The sequence below is a fragment of the Sylvia atricapilla genome, chromosome Z (genome assembly GCF_009819655.1).
Source record: "Sylvia atricapilla isolate bSylAtr1 chromosome Z, bSylAtr1.pri, whole genome shotgun sequence".
Taxonomy (NCBI): Eukaryota; Metazoa; Chordata; class Aves; order Passeriformes; family Sylviidae; genus Sylvia; species Sylvia atricapilla.
Window position 1 is genome coordinate 34,564,415 of NC_089174.1, and position 23,309 is coordinate 34,587,723.

At 34.5% G+C, this 23,309-nt stretch overlaps 1 protein-coding gene across 12 annotated transcripts in view; it reads left to right on the top strand.

The window, feature by feature from the left end:
* Positions 1 to 23,309, top strand: part of MEF2C (myocyte enhancer factor 2C) — a 132,220-nt gene that overhangs the window by 103,242 nt on the left and 5,669 nt on the right. For all 12 annotated transcript variants that reach the window (XM_066338810.1, XM_066338799.1, XM_066338808.1 and 9 more), the window contains 4 exons: positions 724 to 771; positions 14,139 to 14,311; positions 16,496 to 16,625; positions 17,549 to 17,684. In XM_066338810.1, coding sequence (XP_066194907.1) covers positions 724 to 771; positions 14,139 to 14,311; positions 16,496 to 16,625; positions 17,549 to 17,684 — 487 coding nt within the window. The remainder of the gene's footprint in view (positions 1 to 723; positions 772 to 14,138; positions 14,312 to 16,495; positions 16,626 to 17,548; positions 17,685 to 23,309) is intronic.

Sequence of the window (23,309 nt, forward strand, 5' to 3'; positions counted from 1 at the left end):
CAGAATTTATTTTTATTGATTCATTGACAAGTTCCTTGATGAGTTAATGTTAGTTGAGCTCTGTACTTCAGTACTTTACATAGCAAGGAGTTGTGCTTTGTTCTGGTGATGATTAGAGCTCCTCTCTGAATAGGATAAATAGGGATTAGGTTGTTTCAATCTGTCTGGCTCCAGCACCATCAAGATCCTTAAGTACACCAGGTTCAAAGAATCATTTGAGATCTCCAAGTGCAAAGAGATGTTTTAAAAATCCTTACTGTGAATGTCTGTGAAAGGCAAAGGAAAATAAAATGTATATATATACAAATATACATATATATATATATATATAATGAGTTACATTCTTCTCCAGGAATCTTTGGCCTCCTCCTCCCAATCCTTTGCTTTTCTGACTAGCCTTCAACTAAAGATAGTTTTCAAATGAAGGACTACTATACATAACTTTCAAACATAATTTTTCATATGCTGTGGAAGTATGAAACTAAAAAAAGGAAATTATGGGTACTCCGTATTTTGTTTGTCATTGGAAGGCAAGTGTCTCATACAGGTAACACTAAACATCATGATTTTGTAATTATGGGTCAGATTCAACTGCCTGTTGAAGTCAGAAGAAAGAAATGGTGCATACTACAGCAGGCTGATTGAAGGTAGAGAAAATATTTTGGATTTTTGAATGTTGTAATTTATTGTGCTCATTTACAGCATTTCATTTCAACCCCTTAGGTGGCCTGATGGGTGGGGACCTCACAACCGGTGCAGGCACCAGTGCAGGTAAAGAGAAGAGAATTTATATTTATTTTTCCAAGTGAATAAAGGACTTACTTCAAAAGCTGATTTTTAAAATAGCTCCCTTTTAGAGGGGGGATAGTAAAAACTGGTTAGTATTTTTTTTAATTCCCTCAGCTGGGTTGTGGAGAGTTCACTGATATTTGTGCTTCTCTTATTAGCAGAAAGAGGCTTGTTTTCCAGCAGCATCAAAAATCTTGCACCTCAACAAATTCCACAGTAACAAATGTCTGGTTTCCTTCACATTAAAGCCTTTTCATAAAAACTTTTGGGAACATTGCTTTGCCTTGTTCAAGAAAAACTCCTAGTGGAGTCAGTGTCAGAAGCGCTGACCCTTTTTGCGTTCTTGGAAGGTTTACATTGACTTGATCGGAATTGGGGTTTCATTTTTTGAATTTAAGCTTGAATAATCATTTCAATAGTGAGTTGCTTGTTATATTTCAATGTACTGTGTGTAAATTGTATTTCAAACCCCTGCTCTAAGATCATTGCTAGTTAGCAAAATCTGTTAGCATTTACTTAAATAACAATTAAGTTCTGTTATATGTATTTGCTTAACTGCTTTAATACACAACAGGTGAAGGATTTTCAAAATACCCAGGCAGATAAAAAGATAAGCCCTTTGGTCCTGCTCCCTTAGAACTAATGAGAGCTCTACTTGCTGAGGTCTGTGTTATCAAAGCAATGTTGTCAAAGTAGTTCCCTTTGCTCAGTAACCTCAGTGATTTGTTAGCAATATCAGCAATTCTGCATTATGAAAAATACAGATTACAAAAGACAATGTCAAAATTGCTTCTGCAGTTTGAGAACGTATGTTCACAGAAAACAACTGAGTGGTAAAGCATGGTATTTTGCTGGGGTAACTGCTCTCAGAAAGAATTGTATGGAAAAAATAGTTGGAAGATCCATTTTGTGCACTATGAATCAAGGCTGATATAAATGGTAATTACAATATTGTCTGTTAAAATTACTTGTAAAGAAATTTTGGATATAGTGGTTTGGATTTTTTTCTCCCCTGTCTATTCTCAGCCTGCATTAGGGACCTCCACTCCCCTTTTATTTTCACACATAGATGAGTCACAGATGTTTGTTTGATGCATGCATAGTACAATTAGAGCTGCACAGCACTGTACCAGAAAGGCACTTTAAAGACATGATAAAGCTTTGAGGAGTGGCTTTGTATTAATTTTGGAGTAGGGAAGGCAGACCATGGAAACTTCACTATCAGTCTCCTTTGTTTTCGGGGAAAAAAAAGAAAATGTGACAGAAAATTATATTTTTGTTCATAGTCTCCTGTTATCCTGTGAAACAGAGCTAAAGAAAGATTCATTAGGTAGTGTTCGCACTTCATCTTACTTTTAAGCTTGAGCAGAACTTCAGGAACAGCGGCAGAGGGACTGCCATAGGAATCGATCTCCCTATTAAGGGGCTCCCTCTCCTGGCTCATTTAAAAATATCATCACCTCGTTACTGGCCTCCCGTTCCTTTAAATAGACGCTGAAAAGCAATTAGTAAAGAAGGCAGTGTTTTCTTTTAAAACAGGGGCATACTAAAATTAAAATTCATCTGCATGTGCATTTCTCATAACAATCCTTGTACTTAATAAAATCTGTATATCACTACACCAGCTGAAAATTTATATTCTTTCTAAATATGGGGAAGGGGGGAGTTGGAAATATATTAAAAACATACATAAGCATAGGAAGACAATGGTTTGATTATCCTTAATCAAAAATTAAGGATTTGCATTAAGCTCTCAAGCAGTGTAACTTTGGAGTAAGCAATTGATTTGAGAGGCATATACATGAGGGACATTACTAAGAACGCATCATAAATATTTAATTACAGGAATAGTCTTTGTTCTTTATTGGACAATAAAATCTTTAAACATCATTAAATAAGTGTTTTCTAAATCTCTTCAAAGCAGAACAGTAGGAAGAGTTAGATAAAGGGCTGAAGGAAGATGGAAAGGTCACTATAGGGTTGAATCCTCTGTCTTAGTTGCATCATTCTACAATGGCGCTATTTTGGACAGGCATCTTTCTTTAGGGTGCAGAAGAATAAACATCAAAAGTTCTCTTTGTTCATAATTTTTCACAAGAAACAAAAACCTCTGTGTTTTCTTCTATTTGGCATCTGAGAAGCTGGTAGCATGATCATGTTTGGGTTCATATTTCTGGCCAAATTAGAACCTTCTGAATTTGCATTTTTCCACAATGTCAAAAAATAGCATATATTCAAAATAATATGCTCCAAGAAGAATAGTCTGAACAGTTTCATTTCTGACATTATAAAATGAAACTACTTTTTTTTTAATAACACCAGACCTCAGTTTCTGCACTACTTCAATATATTACATCAAAATAAATTACATTATTACTGCAATATCAGAAATGGAAATTAATTATTTAAGATTGTGTTTTAAGAAGCGTGATATTTCATTGATTTGGATTATTTCAAGTAATAACCCTGGAATCATTCACAATTTACCATGGGAGTCAATTCAAAACATAAATAGAACTCAGAAAGCTGATGACTTCTTTATTATATTACACAACTAATTACTATGTATGGTATTTTTAAAGTAAACAAAGATTGTTTCAGATTTTTAAGAGTAAATCTGTTCTCAGCCAAACATATATTGAGTAGTATCTATAACGTAGTAGTAGCAACTGCCAACAAAATTGGAGTGAACTTCACATTTAGTATTATTGCTAAATTATAAATACAGCAATGTCTTTGGCACTATTTTCTCAAAATAGAGGATTTTGATTAAAAGACAGAACAAGAACTTTTTGGACCCTTATAGGCATGCTCTAAACCCATTTTAGTTTACTCCATAACTAATATGAAGGCTAAGTGATATATTTACCTGTTTACATAACCCACTAGGTGAAGTTCTTTTAACTTCAAGAAACTGTAGTCTTTAACAAAACCACCTAAAGGTAATTTCAATAGAAATAAATAATGTCTGTGAAATTTTAGTACTATCAATTATCTGAACTCAATTTTATTCAGTGGCTTATTGTTTATGTTAAAAGTTTAATACAAAACTGAAGTTTATAAAGTATTTTTTAAGTTTTAAAATAGAACACTATTGGGGGATGTCTTTCTTTGCATCTGTACTTTGAACTTTTGATTTTGAGAGTGAGTTTTACTTTAAGACTGAATTCTATTTTTCCTATTGTATGGTTTTCAGTGAAAGACATTTTGTATTTTATAATAGTTTTCCTTTGAATGGAATGAGCCCATTTAAACCAACAGCATTTCTATAGATTTAAAACAACTATAAATAATGAAACCAAAAAAAAAATTTCCATATCAAGTTTTATATCCATGATGGGTACAATAAAATATATACTTACTTCAACTGTTTATTTCTGTAATTTGTTTCTCTATTTGATTTCTGCACTGTCCCATCTTGACATTAATATTAAACTAAAGGAGAAAGTTATTCAAAAGTTCTTGGGGCTCTACAAATGCTGTCAGAGGAACTTGCTGTCTTTCAACCTAACATCTTCAAACTACCCTCAAACCTATCACTATAAAGCACTAGAAACTGAATATATCAGCATTTTATTTTGAAAAATTTATCCCATGTTTTTTAATGACTGAACCCTGTGTTTACCTATAAATCAGCAGCAAGTCTTTTCCTTCTGGAAATTAGCCCCAGGCCAACAATTCCCTTCTCATCTTTTGAAGGCTGAGGTCCTGAAGTGCCATCCAGTATCATAATTTTCTAGTGCTTTCTCTTTTTCCTTTTCTGGGTGGTGTGCTGACTGTGGGTGAATGTATTATATATTCTACTAGTATTTCAAGCCACATGGGAATATGTGCGATAGTAGCAATTTTTAATTTATATTCCCTCAGGGTAGAGGCAATCTGGATGGTATATCCTCAAAGAATGGTTTAGTAAAAAGATGCCCAATCTGCCCAATTAAGCTGACCAGCAGTACCAAAAATAAGCAAGGATTTCAAAGATATCTAGCTGCATTAAAGACTATATTTACAAATATAAATAAACAAATTAGTTTTATTTTTTTAAAAAGATATTTAAATGTTGCATAAATATTCTTCACTCGACCCTGAAATCATGCTTGGTATAGTCAAGAGAAGGTAATTCTTGGACTACCAGTGTGTAACATTTTAAATAAACAAATGAGCTTGGAGAAATATTTCTCAAACCACAGTTTATGGGCAACCTGTTAGTAAGGCAGTAACTAGGTTTAGCAGGGAGAACATGATCAGTTTTTGTCTGTCCCTTATTAATTTAATGAGTACAATAACCAACAGACTTCTGATCCAAAGGCTGGGCAAAATGTGGTACAGAAGTAAAAAATAGTTCCTGTCCAAGGAATCTCACAGTACAAAAGAAAGGACACACAGTCATTCATAAAAGAGTTTGTGATGCAATAGTGCCAAATACAAACAATAAGAATTCATAAATTGGCATATTGACTTAAAACCGTGGAAAGGGATAAGAAATGAAAAATGTGACTGCTCTGGTTTTCCTTTTCCACTTGTAGTATGCCTTTAAGTTCCTCTTCCAAGGTTTTCTCCATATAAGAGGAATATATATCTATATACATATGTAGATAAATAGATGGTTGGTTGGTTGGATGGATGGATAGATAAATAGATAGATTAAAAAGATAGATACACACTTTTTATCTTCATTGTTTTAAGGGAAGTAGCTAAAGGTAGGAGGTTTTGTCAAAGCAGGCAGAACACTAGAACTTGTTTGATAGGTCTAATACACAGTCTGGAGGAAATAGTCTATCTACTGAATTTCATATCTATGTTGGCAGTCAACACAGGCCTCTCCAACTCTAATTCCATGTAACAAATAACACGTGGAAGTCACATCAGTGAAACATTGAGATTAAGTCTTAAAGGCTGGATGCTGCTGTTCATATAATTTTTTTTTTAAATCTTGCAATGGGTGTCATATTCAAATATTGGATGTGTCTGTCTTCAGCTAACTCATGTGACCTCTTACAAAAGAAGAGATCCATTCAAGCCCATTCTCAGTAGAGATCAATGAAAATCTGTAAAAATTTGGTCTTTATCAGGTTTCCACCAGTTTTGTAAGTGTTGACTTAATAATTTATTTAGTTATTCTCTCTCTCTTCATCTCTTTAATAACAATGTCTCAATATTTGTATTTATAAAAAGACAGCTTGAAAGGTTTGAAAAGGAAAGTTCACATGTAATGAACAATTAAGTGATTCATACAAACTGGTTCTTTGTAAATGAGATCGTAAAGACAGGCATGATTGACTTCCTCTGTTACAAGAAGTTTCAAATGTTCCTCAAGACTAATTTGAGTTATTTAGATAAAATCCCTTTTGTAGTGAAGTCTGGGGGAATTTTATACTTTCTTTAAATGATGCAGGGATTTCAGTGTTTTTTCTGTCTGCATTCTTGCTCACTAAGACACAACACAGTCTTCTGTTGCACACTGCATTATATATTCTTGTTCAAATTCAAAAAATAGAAAAAGGCATTGCAAAGTAGAAAATACCTGAATTTCTTGCCTGTCCTGAGTCCTGAAAGGGACAGCTGATGCCTCTCGGGTCTGGACTGCAGCAATGACTTTGCTGTGAGAAAGAAAACAAGAAATGCTTTTAACCTCCTGAAGCTGTGACTGCATCCCCACATGGATGTTCCTGACATTATTAACTTAACATGATCCCTACCCTTTAACTTTTAACGTGATTCACCAATCAAGATATTGAATCCAACAGTTCCATTTGTTTTCCAAATCTCTTACAAGGTGATTTTTCCTTTCCTAACAGCTGGAGCAGTATCTCAGTAATAGAAGTCAAAGGAAACAGGGATGGGTTAGTTATCTTTTCAAATAAGGCATCCCATTTATAATTGAAATTGTACTTGTCTTGAAATATTTTTCACTGAAAAGAAGTTTCCTCAAAAAATCTGATTTCAAACTGCTCAGAAAGAAAAGCATTTGTCATCTGCAAGTAACTTGTTGAAAGCAGATGATTGACAAAGTGGTCATGGCTTCAAACTGAAACAGGGCAGATTTAGATTAGGTATTCAGACAGAATTATTGACTAGGGATTGTAAGGTTCTGGCACAGGCTGCCCAGAGAATCTGTGGGTGCCCTATCCCTGGATGTGCTCAATTCCACCTTGGATGGAGTTTTGAGTAACCTCTAGCAGAAGATGTCCCTGCCCTTAGAAGGGGGTTTAGATCTGGGCATCCTAAAGTTTTTCCAATGCAAACCATTCTGTGATTCTGTGCCATGATCTGTCAAAAGTCTCTTTCTGGCAGTCAAAATAGATAAGTTCTCTCATCTTCCCAGGCGTGTAATTTTGTCCTATATATCTTCAGAAAGTAGTGGATTTTTCAGCAATATAGTTTTCTCTTTGATGTAAGTCATATTCTGGTGTTGCTTTTTTTTCCCCTCAATCATTACAATGTTAAAACAAAAAAAAAATCCCAGAAACAAAAACCAAAAAAACGCCAAAAAAACCAAACAAAAACAACAACAACAACAAAATTTTTCATAACCAGGACTAGAATGGAGCATCTTTTCAACTAGCATAATTATAAGAGCACAGTTACATCCTGAAAACATGTTTAAGGTAGGTGGTTATCTCAGATCTCACGGGAAGGCCACATATGGATTGTTCATATGCTAAGAGATCAGGGCTGTGCCAGTAACTGCAAGATTTTTTGGAAAAGCTGTGGTGCAAGGTGAATTTCAGACAACCACCTCGTCACTTGACACTGACCTCTCCTATTAGACTACACCTTACTGTGGAAGACCAGTGCATTCTTAGCGCAGAACATGGACTTAACATTTGCAAATGTCAAGCAAGAAGGACGAGGGAGCACTATGGAAGGTTAGGGACATTGCACTATGCCAGGTCCTCATGGTAGTAGGTACAACAGCAGTGGTAGGGGCAGGAGACCTGTTTTTACCATGGTAAGACACCTTTTTTTACCATAGTAAGGATGATGACTCTCTGATCCCTAATATTTTGTTTGGACCTTACAAAACTGTGAAACAGGAATATATTCCTGTTGCTCATAGTGCAGTGCCCACTTATTAAACTACAGACATGTAATATTTATAAAACACAAAACTGAAGACCACAGTATAATTAAGTGATTTTTCTCAATAGTTTCAACTTAGTCACTGTTTTGACTCACTGAATCTTCAATCAAAACAAGAAAATGTGAAATATATGGGTTCTGAAAAGAGCATAACTACTGATAAAAGTGTTGAAACCAAATAGTGAAAATTGAAATAAATTAATCAATACAATCAGAAATAAAGATATCGGAAAAGTAGTTTCTGCATGAGAGCTGTGTGATCTTTCTGAAATGAGATGCCATTAAATAGTTATGAAAGCAGATCATGTGATTGGACATTATATTGTAAGCATGCTAGCAATAGTAATTGTAGTGCAAGACTAAAAAACATGAACAGGACCTTGATTTGGATTATCTATTGCTCTGTTTCTTTCCTGAGTTAAAAAAAAGAAGGTTAAAAGAAATAAAAGAGGAGGAAGAAGAAAGCACATTCCCCTTTCTCTCAGTGCATAACTGTTGTAATTTAACATACCACGGATCTTCTTTGTCTATGATATACACACCTATTTCCAAGGGTTGCAGGGAGGGAGTTCATGTGCTGAAATATCTACCTGCCACTTGGGAAGACTAATTGCAATGGGAATTGTTTTGAAAGGTTTCACACAGTTGCTTGTGTGGGTAGCCACAGGCTAATTCAAACAGTCAGATGCCACCCTTACATTTATTTTGTTAAGATGTGAACTCCTGAAGTGGGAGAATACTTATGGGAAGTACTAATTTAGAAACATTTAAATACCGGTCTTATTATAGCAATAAAACAAAACCGCAGTGCTGGTGATGAGGTTAGCTTGCCATGCACTTGACTCAGCAGTGAAGTGTCTGCATGAGGTGTGATGCGCAGGTCAGTTTTCTGTCCTCATGGTCTTTCATCCTACACACAGGACAACTGTAGTGCCATCAGAGCCCTTTTCATCCTTTTAGACTTAAAGAGCAAGTTCCCATTGACAGTTATAGAACCTACATGGCAAGAATGGGTGAGATAGAGAGAAATGACTTAGACTTCTGTTTACGTAGAAATCTCTACCATATATTTCTAAGTGTTTAGTTTTAAAACTAAAAAAGAGTTGTTGAGATAGTTTTCTTCTAAATGTCCTCCCATTTTTCCAAAAGTCTGTGTGTTTTCTGAGCTGCCATCCTGTTTCAGCCCCCACAAAAAGGTAGCTAATATTTTCACAGGATGTTTGAGAACTCTTCCACACAAAGTCATTAGGTTTTTTATACCATATCCGTATGAGTTGGCTCCATGTAATTCAGTAAAGAAGCTCCATTACTTGAGTCTAGTGGGAATGAGCAGTTATTTTTGAGCAAAGAGTTCCTTTTTTCTGGATGGGGGTAGCAGCAGATTGGTTTTCTTCTCCCATTTGTAGTTAGCAACAGCTGTGTGCTGTGAAATGTGACCTATGAGTAAGAACTTTCAGTTACCTCTTTTTAAAATTATTTTTAGATGAACAACAGTACAGCTTCTTTAGAATTAGTTCTTTGTTGTTGGTATCTTTTAAATTTGAGTAATAAACCATAGCCTGTTTCAACGTGAATAAAAAAAAAAAAAAAAAACCACACCAAACCCACCAAAACCAACACCAAAAAAAGACACCCACCAAAAAATAAGATGTAAGAGAGGAAAGAAAACTTCTCATAACTTTTTAATTACTATTAAGAACACTTACCATTCCTCCAGAAAATAGGAGAAAAAAACCCTGAGTGAACAGTAAAAAACTGGGTACAAATTTAACAAAATTTCTATTGATTCTTTCATACATATGCATATATTTTGAAGTGGAGATAATTTGTGGAATAGTTTACTGTCATGTTTAAATATATATCAGTTCTGTATTTTAAATTCTTTTTGAGAGGCTTGGTGATCAGTCAAAATGTCATATATATGAGATACGCATTTAATATAACCAAATAAGAAGCAGAAATCCTTCATGAAATCCAAAGTACGCATGCATTTTGGAAGATATATGAAAGTTTTCACAAGTAAAAGCATGAACTTACTGGAAACTTGAAATGAGCATTAGTATTTATTAAGACTCCTTCAAGAATATGAAAGTTAATTTTCTACTAAAATTAATGCCAGGTTCCCAAAGATCTTGTAAATTCTCAACCTATATGGTCAGTGAAAAGCATTACATTAAGCAAATGAGAGATCAAATAAAGAACATAAAAATTTGGTATCTTTTTTTTAGTTCTTCTGCTTTAGTTGGTTAGACTACCATAGAAGATTTTTCATTCAGTATATATATTTGAAATCACAAAAGAGGGGAAAAAAAAAGGAACATAGTTTAAAATGTTCAAGAAATCCTAAAATTTTCCAGTTGTTCAAGACTTGAAAACTTTGAATTATTAAAATGATGTTCAAGAATGTTGAGAGATAAAGAAAAAAGATATTATTTTCTCATTTGTGTTACCTTAACATGTAGAAAGTTTCCTGGTTTAAATTCTTGGTATAGATTTATTGTCCTAATTCTGAGAATAGTAAGAATTGCAGCTTCTGTAATATCAATGACCAAAACTCCTTTACAGGAGTTATTAAGAGGGGATGAAAGGAGAGAAGTAAACTTTGCTCTCTACTCTGTCCTGATAAAGCTTGTGCCTTAAAATCTTAAAATTTAAGACTAAGATGTTAAAGATGGTATTACATGAACTTGTAACACAGTTAAAATTGTAGTTCTTAATTGTTAAATTATTTTTTAAAAATAATTATTCTTGACTGAATATCTATCAGTGCACAAAAATAACTTTTCTAAGTTTTTTGAAAAGTGATATTACAGAGATTAATAATGGAGCTTGTATTTGGACGGAATTTGTTCTACAGTCAGTGGCACATGTGCCTAAATGCAAAATGTGAGAGCAAGCCCAAGAGGAGTGTTCTGTGCCCAAAAAGCATTTGTCTTTACATTCTGCCATTAGTTTAAATACAAAGTCTGGCACTGCATTTCATGGCACGTGCTGCTCCACTAGCTCCATCTAGGAACAAGCTCTCTTCTGCATAAAATATTTTTACTCTCATAAGTCAGAACAGCAAACAATACAAGCAAAAATATTTTTTCTGAAAACTTGTTGAATTAAAAATGCTGTAAATTTACAAATGTTGACATATGCCCTTTAAAATTTGTGCATCCACTGTTTTTATTTTCTCTATTTTCATTATGCCTCACAGAATACATTTGTAATGTTTAAAAATGTTCTATTCCATAAAAAACATGGCTTTTACCAAATAAAAATGTAAAGCCAACTTGCTCTAAAATCCATCTGGTTTTCATTTTCTTATGATCTATAATCAGGAAATCTGTTCATATAAAACATGTAATTTTTGTGCTTTCAGGTGGATAGCTGAATGAGATGTTCTGCATACGGTCACATCTAAATTGATAATTGTCCAGACAAAGTGTAATTTTAAAGTAGAGCGTGAAGGAAGATTTAATTTGTACATTAGAAGTCTTATATATTGGTTTTGCCTCTGAATGTAAATGAGGCCATTCTCTTTAGTGAATTTATCTGAAGGTGGGACAGCTGCCTCAGAGCAGGCCGCAGCCTCTTGAGTTAAAAGGATACAGTTTAAAGAGCTGGTTTACATGCAGACTTTTCTTGACTTTAAACCACATGCATGCATTCATCACTGATTTCCAAATGATGGGTTTCTGTATTATTGGTTTAAGGTCCACAATCTTACATTCCTGAACCCTCATTATACCAAAAGAATAACAGTTTGGTACTGGAGAGAGGAACTGTTATTACATGGCTCCAAAATGCTAGCAGGCATAATATGCCATGAACAGCAGAAATCTGCTGGCAAAGAAAAGATTGCAATAGTTCTTAAAAAGAATTTGATGTTTTTAAAATATAAGTGTAATCACTGTTCAAACTGTTTTACATCAGTAAATTTCAGGTGAATGTTTCTGAAAAATAAAGCTTTATACAGAAGCACTCTTTCTCCTAATGTTTAATACTATATAATATTAAGCAAATCTTACTTAGGAAATGGGAATTCTTTCTTGTAAGGTGATTTATTCTGCAAATATCACAACTAGAAACAAACATACAGAGTACAGTGCATTCTGTTTTGCTATGTATCTTAGGTCCTGTACTGTAGAACTGAAAAAAACTGATTCAAACTGTTCTATTGCCACTCTCTGAGCAAATCCTTGTCATATGACAAATGTCACAGGCAGTTTTACATCCTGCTGGTAGAATACCTCCTGCATGAAACTGACACCAGAGAAACCTTACTTTTGCTTCAGTTTCTGTTTATCATTTCATGCACTGTTTTTCAGTGTTCAGTTTGTAAAAGATGAGCTTCTTTAAAATGCAGTGTGGTTTCTGGTAGAAAATACTGCTGTATATTCAAAATGTCACTTCTAATTTCACCGCCTGTAGTAACACATAGCATTCATTTGAGCATAATAAGAAACTCATCTATGTTGAGAACAATTGTTCATTCTGAGAAAAAAAACCTAATGGTAAAAAATGGAAAACTTTTGATGGTACTCTGCTGAGTTTGCTTGATAAGTCTAAAATACATTTCAGTAGCTGATTTTGTTTTCCTAATTGTATGATGTTATTACGGAAATAAACAACAAGACTAACTATGAAAAATATTTTAGTGCAAAATCTTGAAAGTCATTTTAATACAGAATATTAGAAGTGATCTCGGTGTTCTTAAATTTTCATCATATTGCAAAGGCTTGGAGATCATGATAATAAAAATCATGAGAAAAAACAAGCCAGACAAGATCAGCTACTAAAGGTACCTGCCAAATACAAAATTCAAGTAGTTTTTATAATTTTCATATGCCATAATCCTAGTGTTTACAGTTAAGGGTCTTCCAAAGCCTGAAGTGTTGTTTTTATATTTAATGACCTTTGACAGATTTTATTTCCATGGATTTGCTGATTTGATAAATACAAGTAGCTGGTGCATTTGAGGATTAAAATCTTGAAAATCTTAGTCATGCTTCACACACTTCATTATCCTAACCAGAGGAGCAAATCACTGTCACGTATTGTCATTTTTATGCCTACCTCATAGACATTATCAAATTTAGTTTCATAATCCATTTATGTTCTTTAGGGCTATAAACCCCATTTGACTTTGTGGAGGAGGGGGTGGTATGTAAGATACCGTGGCCTTCACTTGCTTTGGGACTACAAAGGAAATTTGGAGGTCCAGGGTTTCTGACCCAGACAGCTCTGCCACAATGATTAGCTTATCTTCTCATACAAATTCTAGGCTGTGTGTTGCAGCTCGTGAACAAAACTCAGCCCAGAAGAAGAGTCTTCCCTAGCATTTGTTTCTTGGTATTTACCCATGACAGTTTTCTCTTTCCCTTCTAATTTTCATGCTATTCCCTCTCTATGACTGGGCAGTTTCTGTACCTCTCTTGAGATTTTGTTAACAGAATTTCAAGATTATGCTAAAAAGTCATTTTTTTCGCTATATTTTATATGGGTAAGAGGTGAAATCAGGTGAAAGAAATAGTGGAATGGTAGGTCAGTAACCTTATGGACACATAATTGTCAATGCAATGTGGTGTGAGAAGAACATGCTTTCTGAAAAAGATAAAGGAAGCGTTTGCTTGTCAGAATTGTTCCTGTGGCCTGCAGAAGAGAGATGAAGATGAAAGATATAGTTGTGTTTTCCAAATAAGGTTATGATCTTGCTCCCAATAACTTTACAGAACCAGGTCCAAGCAGTGTAGCAAAAAAGAGCCAAAAGAATTCATGAATCCTTCTGGTCCTCCCCCCGCCTTTCATGGAAATTACAGTCTTGCCATACTCATCCTTTGTTTAAAAGCAAAACAAAATCATGAGCTACAAAGGGCTGAGTCAGGAAAGGCAAAAACTTCTATAGTTGTCAAGAAAATATGAAATGGCTTTGACAGTTTTTGTGCCCTTAAATTATCTGACTTTCCTGATTCTTGTAAGCCAATGTCAGATGTTGGCTGCTACAAGGGCACAGTATATTGTGCTGTATACCAAAGTGCTGTAAACAAAATTGAGTTAATTTTGGCACATCAGTGAGATGTCATCAGCCATGAGAGAAAGCATTTGAAGACCAGTTGTTCCAAACATGGCACATGTTGTATTTTCCTATGAAGATACATGACATAGATATCCACCATCAGTTTTTGATTTCAAAATTTTAGAAGGGCTTAAAAGATACGGTGGACTTCATCAAACTTCTCTCTCTTTTTTTTTTTTTTTTGCCTCTTTTTTTACATTAACAGGAAATGGATATGGCAACCCCCGCAACTCACCAGGTCTGCTGGTCTCACCTGGCAACTTGAACAAAAATATGCAAGCAAAATCTCCACCTCCAATGAATTTGGGAATGAACAACCGTAAACCAGACCTCCGTGTGCTTATTCCACCAGGCAGCAAGAGCACCATGCCATCAGTGGTAATGCATTTTCACAGCTCTACTTTTTATCTCTTTCAGATAAGAGTTATTTAGGAACTTCAAGACTGCCTCAGGAAACTAAATTCTTGATTGTTTGGTTGTTCTGACTAGGGCTTGATATTAAGCTGAGGATGTAGGCTGAGTCTCTGATTCAAAAAAATAAGATTTTTTGAAGTCTTATTTACTTCCTACTTTTTATCTGTTGAGTTGCAAAATAGGAACTATGTCCTAACTGTGCAGTCTAACCTTCTGCAGTCTCCTTCTCAGCAGCTGAAAGAGCCTTTCCTGAGGTTGTTATAAAGGCTGAATTTAACCCCAAGTATTTCTAACCTATTATGTTTTTCTTAAATATTTAGCCACACAGACTCTCAGCAGATGGCATATTAACAGTAATAAATTAATTTGAGCCCTATCACTGTGAGCTCCAAATTTTCTAATGATAAGAGGTAGTAAAGAGACAGTGCAAGAGAAAAAGGAGTGTGAAATTTGTGTATCTTCTGCCAGGACTAATGAAATTTAGGCAATATATTAGGCTAGAAGGCTGAATTGGGAAGGTATCATGTCCAAGCCTTGTAGTTTCTTTTCAAAAGTTCATTAGTGTTTCCAAGTAAAGCTGTTTTGAGTGATTTAACATTAAAAGTTAATTTCATTTTAAAAGATTGTAATTTAAGTGATGCAGTTTTCCATTTTGTAACAAACATTATTAAAACAACTTCCAGGTTGGCTTCTTCAGCTGGATGCAGAATAATTTAATCAGCAAACTAAAACTGACACTAAATGCAATGCTACCTCCTAAGTCAAAAAGTGACAAATAGTGCTACAGGCATCAAGGCAGTGACAATCTGTCTGCATCAAATGATTTGTTCCAAGCCTCTTAAAAATTACATTTTCCAAGAGACTCTGAGTGGTCGGGTATGGCAAGACAGTCTGCAAACTATGGGACTATGGAAGAAAAAACTAATTCTTGGAGAAAGCCTTGTGCTGAAAACTGGATAGGTTGTTCCTACAATTTAGTCAAGCATTCTATTAGAAGGATGACAAATAAGAGATCTATGAGATGTATTTTTTCCAAGATATGTTCAGAAGGCTTTTAATTTGCTGCCCCTATGATACGAATATTCATATAATATACGAATATTCCCTAAGCTAAAGCCTGCATCCTGGTAAATATTCATATTCACTAATTTTTAATACTCCTTTCCTATGCAATCAGTCTGAGGATGTTGATCTGCTTCTGGTAAGTGGTAATAATGCTCATCTTGGTAACAAAGAAAAGAAAACCCTTTTTTTTTTATGATGTAGGTAAAATATTAGTTGAAGTAAAATGGAAAATACTATATAAAATAATAACCATATTGTGAACAATAAGGTCATTGCAATTTTTTAAATATAACAATAGAGGAGCAGATGCAGTTGTTGCACATATTCAAATTCTGCATGCTAGAATTAAGCTTTCTTTTTGGTGGTCCATGGAGAGCATGTAAACTTATGTTGTTGAACATGGTATAGCTTTATGACATCTCTTTTGGTGGCTCTCTAGCCATTTTTTCCTGCCACTCACATAATTAGAGTTCTCTAGTGTAATCTTTGGAGCGCAACACCTAGTAGTACCCTGGAGTTAAAGATAAGTGTATAACTGCTGTGCAATCTAACAGCCTTGAAGGGGTTTTTTTATTGCACAAAAATGAAGTAGTCAGAGCTCCGTCTCCTGGTAAGAGTTCAGTATTCAGTAGTCTGGGGAAGCACTCTTTCAAAATCCAGCAGAGCTGGTTTTGGGGGTTTTACTTCTGCCTTTTTGTTTTGCTTTGTGGGTTTTACTGTTTTTTGTGGTAGTTTGTTTTGTGTTTTTTTCTATATGAGTGAAAAGGAAAACAATGGGAATAGAGCTTATATATTTCTTTAGTTTTTCACATGATCTGTTCTTCTACCCACAATAAAAGCAGTCTTACTAGTTCAGTTACCTAGGAGATACTGATGTAATGGGTTACTATGGTGACAACTCGTCTCTTGAAAGCTTGTAAATGATAGGGTTGGCAGAGTTCATCAAAGCCACATGTTAAATGATTAATTTCTAGAAATTTGTAACAGCCTGTATTTCTCATGTGCAAAACATTCCCAGAAAGCAAATACACTCAACTGACTTAAAACTGGTCAATAATATGCTTATTTTACTTACTTTAAAAGAATCAAAGGATAAATAACTCCCAGTCTGCTCAGTCATTGGCTACTCCAGTGGTTTCCGTAGCAACTCCTACTCTACCAGGGCAAGGGATGGGAGGATACCCATCAGCCATCTCAACAACATATGGTACTGGTAAGTATGGGTGCAGGATGCAAAGGATGGGGAAGGGAGCAAGGTGCTGACAAGCAGACATTTATTTCAGTATTAATGAATTAGCTAATGTTCTTTGGGAGAAACTGAAAAATTCATAGCTGTTATGCCTTTGCACTACATTTGCTTATTCTGTACCTGTCACTAACTTCAGACATATCTATTTTAAAGTTAGTTTAAAGCTGATTTAAAGTTTAAATCTGATTTGCTTGAAGAAATCTGATTCTGTAGCTTTATTTCATTTGCTTTATTTTTTTTTAATAGAAAGGGAGATTTAAAACAGTTAACAATTCTTAGCCTTCCTTTGATATAATTTCACGTAGTTGAGTGCACCATGCTAAAACCATGAGGGTAGTGGGAATAAGCAGCTTCACTGTCTTCACACCAGATTTCAGTAACTCTGTTGGCTATCACACCTCCCTACCTGGCAGAGTGCAGAATTGAAGCCTCAAGGTATCTTTACAGTTCCTGTTGTGTATTGCTGCTGTACAGAGTGCACAAATTGACACACAAATCCAGCATATTTAGAGAATGCGTATATTGTTAAGAAGCAGGCTGCCTGCTGGGTTCTGTGAGGAAGACTGTAACCAAAGTGTTATAGTTTTCAAGTCTTTCTGACAGTCCATTTGTAGTTATGGTGAATTTACAGGCTAAGAATGCTTTAGATCTGTCAGACCCAGTAAAGCCCTGCTAGATTCCAGAATAATTATTAGTGCATTATTTGCTCCCAAGTTAATGAGGTGAGGGAAGTGGAAGATTTACTTTTTCTGCTGCAACTTAATGTGATTGGTGTAATTAAAATTAAAAGGCTTACAAAGTGACAAGAAAATTACTATGCTGGTTGTTGTTTAATTGCTTCCTCTTTAATTCTCTCTTAATTATTGTCTTTCTGTTTTCAAATCTAGAGTATTCTCTGAGTAGTGCAGATATATCATCTCTCTCTGGTTTTAATACAGCCAGTGCTCTTCATCTTGGTTCTGTGACTGGCTGGCAACAGCAACACCTACATAACATGCCACCGTCTGCCCTCAGTCAATTGGGGTAAGCAGTGTTTTCTTTATTTTACTGTCCTACAGTGACTTCAGTCTCCCAAGTAATTCCAAATGTGAAATATGCGAAAATAGCACACCAGAATTTATTTACTGTGTAAAAACTAGATTTTGCAAAACAGCAATAATGCAATTCATGGAAAGTTTGCTAGAGAGCTAGAATGAAATACTCTCTATTAATGACATTTTCTCAGTTGTGTATTGTTTAATGTTTAAGTTGTTATTTCTTTAAATAGCATTTTATTTCACTACTGAAACCAAACACCTATATTGTGCTGATACCATACTTACTATTTATGCTTTTAATTTTATACAAATTTAGTGTTGCACAAGCATTTACAGCAAGCTAGAAATTTTTTTTAGATATTTTAATAAAGTAAGACTTGCATAACTAATCGACCTGAGAGTAAGCCTTAACTTTGTATAATAATCATGTAATCCTTCTGCTCAACTCTGAAATTTAAGTTTCATTTATTTGGAGATGACTTCTGTGAGAAAATAGCAGGATTAGCTGAAGAACTGTGAGCTCACAAAATTCATTGTGATGTGCTTGTGCTGAGGAGTACAGGTGTTCCTGCCCTCTAGTGGCAAATTTTACAATATTTATTTAACTTTTGGAGAAACGTAGTGCTCAATCATCTCAGGATTTTTAGAAGTGTCAAAATTCACACAGGGAAATCACCTGAACAAGCAACCTCTTGGCTCATGTAAGTGAACAGGTGTATGATTTTCAAACATTCTGATATCTTCAATTTCTATTGAGTAAGACCGTGGCACTGTAGCCACTAATGTACAGTTAGACATGTTGGAATTTTAAAAAGTTTAGTTATAAAAATAGAAGTTGAAAACAGCAGGATTCTATTTATGAGGTAAAAATTTAATTAATATACATTTGGAAGGAAAACCTTTATTTCAGAAAGAGGTCTTCCACATATGCTTTTCTCTTTTGAGATTGTTGCCATAGCGTGGAATGATTTCATACTCTAAATGTGGCTTAAACTTCAAATTTCTCCTTCTACTTTATCTGGCCATTTTTTGTAACTTATTTTAATGTCTTTAGCATGTTGATAATTTGTGTTTTTAAGGAAAGCTATACAAATGTTTTAAAGGAAGCAATTTTTTTAAACCTCATTTCTGTATAAAATATATATATAGGTAAAAATGTCATAAAAACATACTACTGAAACACTTGTGCTAGAAAAAAATAGTCAATGTCTTTCTCTTACACTTTTCTTTTTTGCATTTGCACAATTTCTGAATTTCTGGGGCAGCACTCAGACTTACTGTACAACTAAAGTCATAAATTCTCAAATAAATGGAAAGCTCACATTAGATATCACTGTATTACACAATCAGTACCATGTGAAGGAATGCAATAAGGCTATTTGGTTGGCCTAAAAAAAAGTATAAATTAACTTCTAAACTAACTACATGCCTTTTCAGATATGTCATACATCGTGATCTGATTCGTATCGCATTTGTATCATACTCATGTGTTCTATTCGTGTTTCTGATTCGTATCACAGAATGTCAAGTGTAATGGCTGCAGATGTGGAATACATTCTGAGTTGCTACTCTTGTACTATTATTCTTTCAGTGATTTGTAAGTGAATTCAGCTCTGAAAGCTGCTTCCCAGACAAATCTGGAGAAGTCATCTATCACTGCAGAAAATCTTAACCCTTTATTTTACTCAGTGAGTTTTAACTTTAGTATTGCTTGAAATTCTGTAGAACATATTCAGTCCATGTCAATCTTATTTAGAATTTGCAAAAATATTATAAAAATGTAACAAAATTGCAGGCGTCTTCACATACTGGAGAAAACACATCCAGAAAGGTTTTGACAACATAAATCTCTGTGCTTAGTGAGGTCATATACTGAAAAGATTTGGCAGCTGTGAGATGCTTGTTGTTAACAGTAGGGTATAAAAACCTGTGAGAAAACAGTTAATAGAAGAGGCATTCCAGCTCTTCTTCAGGTTCTGTTTTTCACCAGAGTCTAAAGGTGAAAATCAGCTCTGCTTTCCCAAAGCATGACAAGAATGTGATTAGTAGTAAAATAAGATAGGGTTAGATGCATAATCTTGCTCCAGATAAGTCCTCAGCAATTTCAGTAGCACTGTCAGAACCATCTTGGAGGTAAATTGGAGATCTCTTCAACCTAGATATTAGTTCTTGGAGCTGACAGTGCAATTAGGAGCCACACTGGTGCTGATGGGCTAGAGGGCAAATACATGAAGACATGGGAGCAGTCCACCTTCCCTGTCCGTGCAGATTTTGGCCTTTTGCCAAGCCTGAAGTTATTTCTCAAAACTTCTACTCATGTGAATGAAAAGTTGTCCAAATTCATGCATAATGTTGACTTGTTCTGTGACCCTTATATAGCAAGATTATTACTTAGCTACAATTATTTTTGATTAGATAATAACTATAGTTAGACATAGAAAATATTCCCCATTAAACTATTTTTACTGAAAAATTTGGGAACAGTTACATCACGTTTAATGAATTTGCATCAGTTCTGCCAATTTCCTTGTTTTGAATAAAAACCTTATGTATTTCAGACTGAGCTTTTTTTTTTTCTTACCACTATTATAAATAAGATGTTGTAGTAACTAATTTTCATGCTATTTTTGAAACTCCTATTTAAAAAGTGTAAACCTTAATATGTAAGAGTTAAAAATAAAAAAAAGTAAGAGCTAAAAAAAGCCTTGACAGAGAAATCCTTATTCTGCATCTACATTGATGAGAAAAGTATTGAAAAATAAACAAAACCAACTAAAAACCACTTAGCTTTTGCCTAAAAACAACAACAACAACAAAAAGCGAGGAGGGAAGAAGTTAAATTGCTAATAAGTGAAAAATGTCTTCTCCAAGATACAAATTAGCATGTAACTAAAGTTACACAACTAAATTTAGCCATGAATTTTCAATTGTCCTTTGTATGTGTTTATGGAGGAAAATTAAAGTTAGGAAGTAAACTGATTTAGAGGTGCAAGAATGGGTATAATGTGCATGAGGTTCCATTCCTTCAGTAGACCACTTTCTCACTCTAGATAAACCTACATGGTCCATGTTCATGTCCTCACTCATCACTTACTCAGACTTGCACTTCTACCTGTGCAATACCATTTGGAGATTCGGATAGAAGGAGATGCACACAGAGCTGTCATCTTCCCAGGCTCGTGGCATCCTGTCTTGCTCGCCACTTCTCATACAGCAGAGCTGTGTAGATGTTCTGTGTGGAAACCACACAGGAAACATCATTTCTCTGTGTGACCATAATAAGCATCAAATTTTAACCACACTGGGCACAACTAGGGACAAGTGTGCCAGGTTGAAACATCAATTTTCTTAATTGTCCCCATAAAATAAAATATTTTCATACAATATGTGAAAAAGGTGATGATATCTGCGTAAGTGGACTGCCCAGGACCTGTTTGCTGCCCATAAAAACTGCACAAAACCTTTGAATCATTTTCTTGAGTTTCTCTATAGTTTTTCCATATCCAAAACCTGTTTGTTTACCAGAGAATTTAGTGAAGGTTTCACATGATTACAATAGGGCGTGCTTGGGCCAAATTCAGCTAATTATGTGAAGCAACAATGTAAAATATGCATTGATACATTTAAGTGCAAACAGCCGTTTCTACACTCACACATACCTATACAGGAAATTAAATCATTTTGCAGCAGACAGAATTCTCATTTATTATGGTGCACCTTCCATTCTAAATAGAGGTCAATCCTCTGTTTAGAATATAGATTTAAAGAATGCACCTAAGTACCTATTATCTCACCATTCACCTGTATGTGTAGCAGTCTGTTTCCCATGTAGATGACCATTTTATCTTAGATGAGCTTCTCATAAATATTTTTCAGAAAATGTTCATGAAATATTGCAAATTATAATCAAATAAAAAATAATAAATTTCAGAATATTTTTAGCTGCAAAAGACTGCTTTTTAGAGCTGCTTTTTTCCTTTTTTTAGAAAGAAAAAAGTGAGTCAAAATAGTTGCTACTATTTATTTATGTTGTTTTAATATTGTTTCAAACCTCAAAAATTCAGTCTTGACCTGCCAAAACAATTTCTTATTCTTTTTTTAAATGTACAAAAAAAAAAAAAAAAAAAAAAAAAAACCAAAGGGCTTCAAAATTCAAATCAACCTGAAGCATTTATAAAACTCCCACTAATCCAGATAATTATATAATACTGATGCTGATTCACAAGGAATGTGTAGAAAAGACTACAGAGATGCATTCTCATACTCGCTTCTGTGGCACTATTAAAAAGGCAATATTCCAGTACAGCAACACCAGCTCAGTTGAAACTTAGTTGAAACTCAGTTTATCCTTCTAGATTTGTTCCTTTGGGTGCTGTCACACAGTAGAATGCCAGTATGTTCCATGTGAACAAATTTGACTGAATATGTTTATTTTTTGCTGATTTTCGTCCCTTTTAATTATGCTCAGCTTTCCGAAGTAGGATGTCATTTGCTCAAATCAAACACCTCAAAATCAAATCCCCAGGTTCCACTAACCTTTATTATAAAACCTTCAGGTGTAGCTATACGCTTGGCATATAAAATCATGTGTAATCTAATCATACTGACAAACTGTTTACTCAGGTGAAGTCTTAGGATCTCCAAAGCAACACAAAAACAAAGTCACTGGGAGAAAAAAAAAAAAAAAAAAACAAAAAAAAAAAAAAGGGAAAAAGGAAAGAAAATTAACACACCACAACCCACAGAAATGTATATTTGATTCTCTTTGGACTGTTTTTAACAAGTTTTCAGGAAGAGTGGAATGTTTCACTAAGTTGGAATGACAAGGTCTTATACTTACAGTTTCTTATATGAGTTAGTTTAATATTTACAGAAGCAATACAAAGAAAATATCCTTTTTGAAAAAAGAAAAAGTTTACTTTTTTACTGTGAAGGCTATTACTAATGAGCTCTGTAACTTAGAAAAGGGGTCAATGCGGATTTGACAGATTTGTCTGTATAGAAATGAAGGGTTAATGAAAAAATTGGAGGTAGAACATCCTTCGTTCTTTGTTTTCCAACAAGATCCATTCATTATTAAACACTGCAGCAATTCCTGATAAAAGCAGATGATGTCATTCAATATTGAAGCCATATGGTTTTCTTTTAAATCTGTCAGAGGAGAAAACAATTCATCAAAGTAGTAGTAAATGTTACTTAAGTGATACTTAGCTCTCAGTTGATGAGACACTAGAGGAGGTAGGATATTTCAGTAAATGAAAAGTCTACACCCAAACTTAGCTGTGTCTTTTACATTCTTAGAAATTCATTCCAAATCCCAATATTACATCTTCTTGCATTAAAAATGCCTGCGTATTCCTCTATGTTTAAAATCTTAAAAAGTCAAGTGGTCTGTTGCCCCTACTGCCTTCCTACCACCGTATAAATACTCATTAATAGAAACCTTGAAATTCTGTCTCTAGGGTAAGACATTAACTTCAGTTTAGCAAATAGTCCCTGAAATGCAACATAATGGGAACTGCATGTTGAGAATTCTATTTTAATAATGAAAAGTCAGATTTTGCCAGGAGGTGGTGCTTTTGTACAAAATGTTGTGCAGATGAAAGTGATT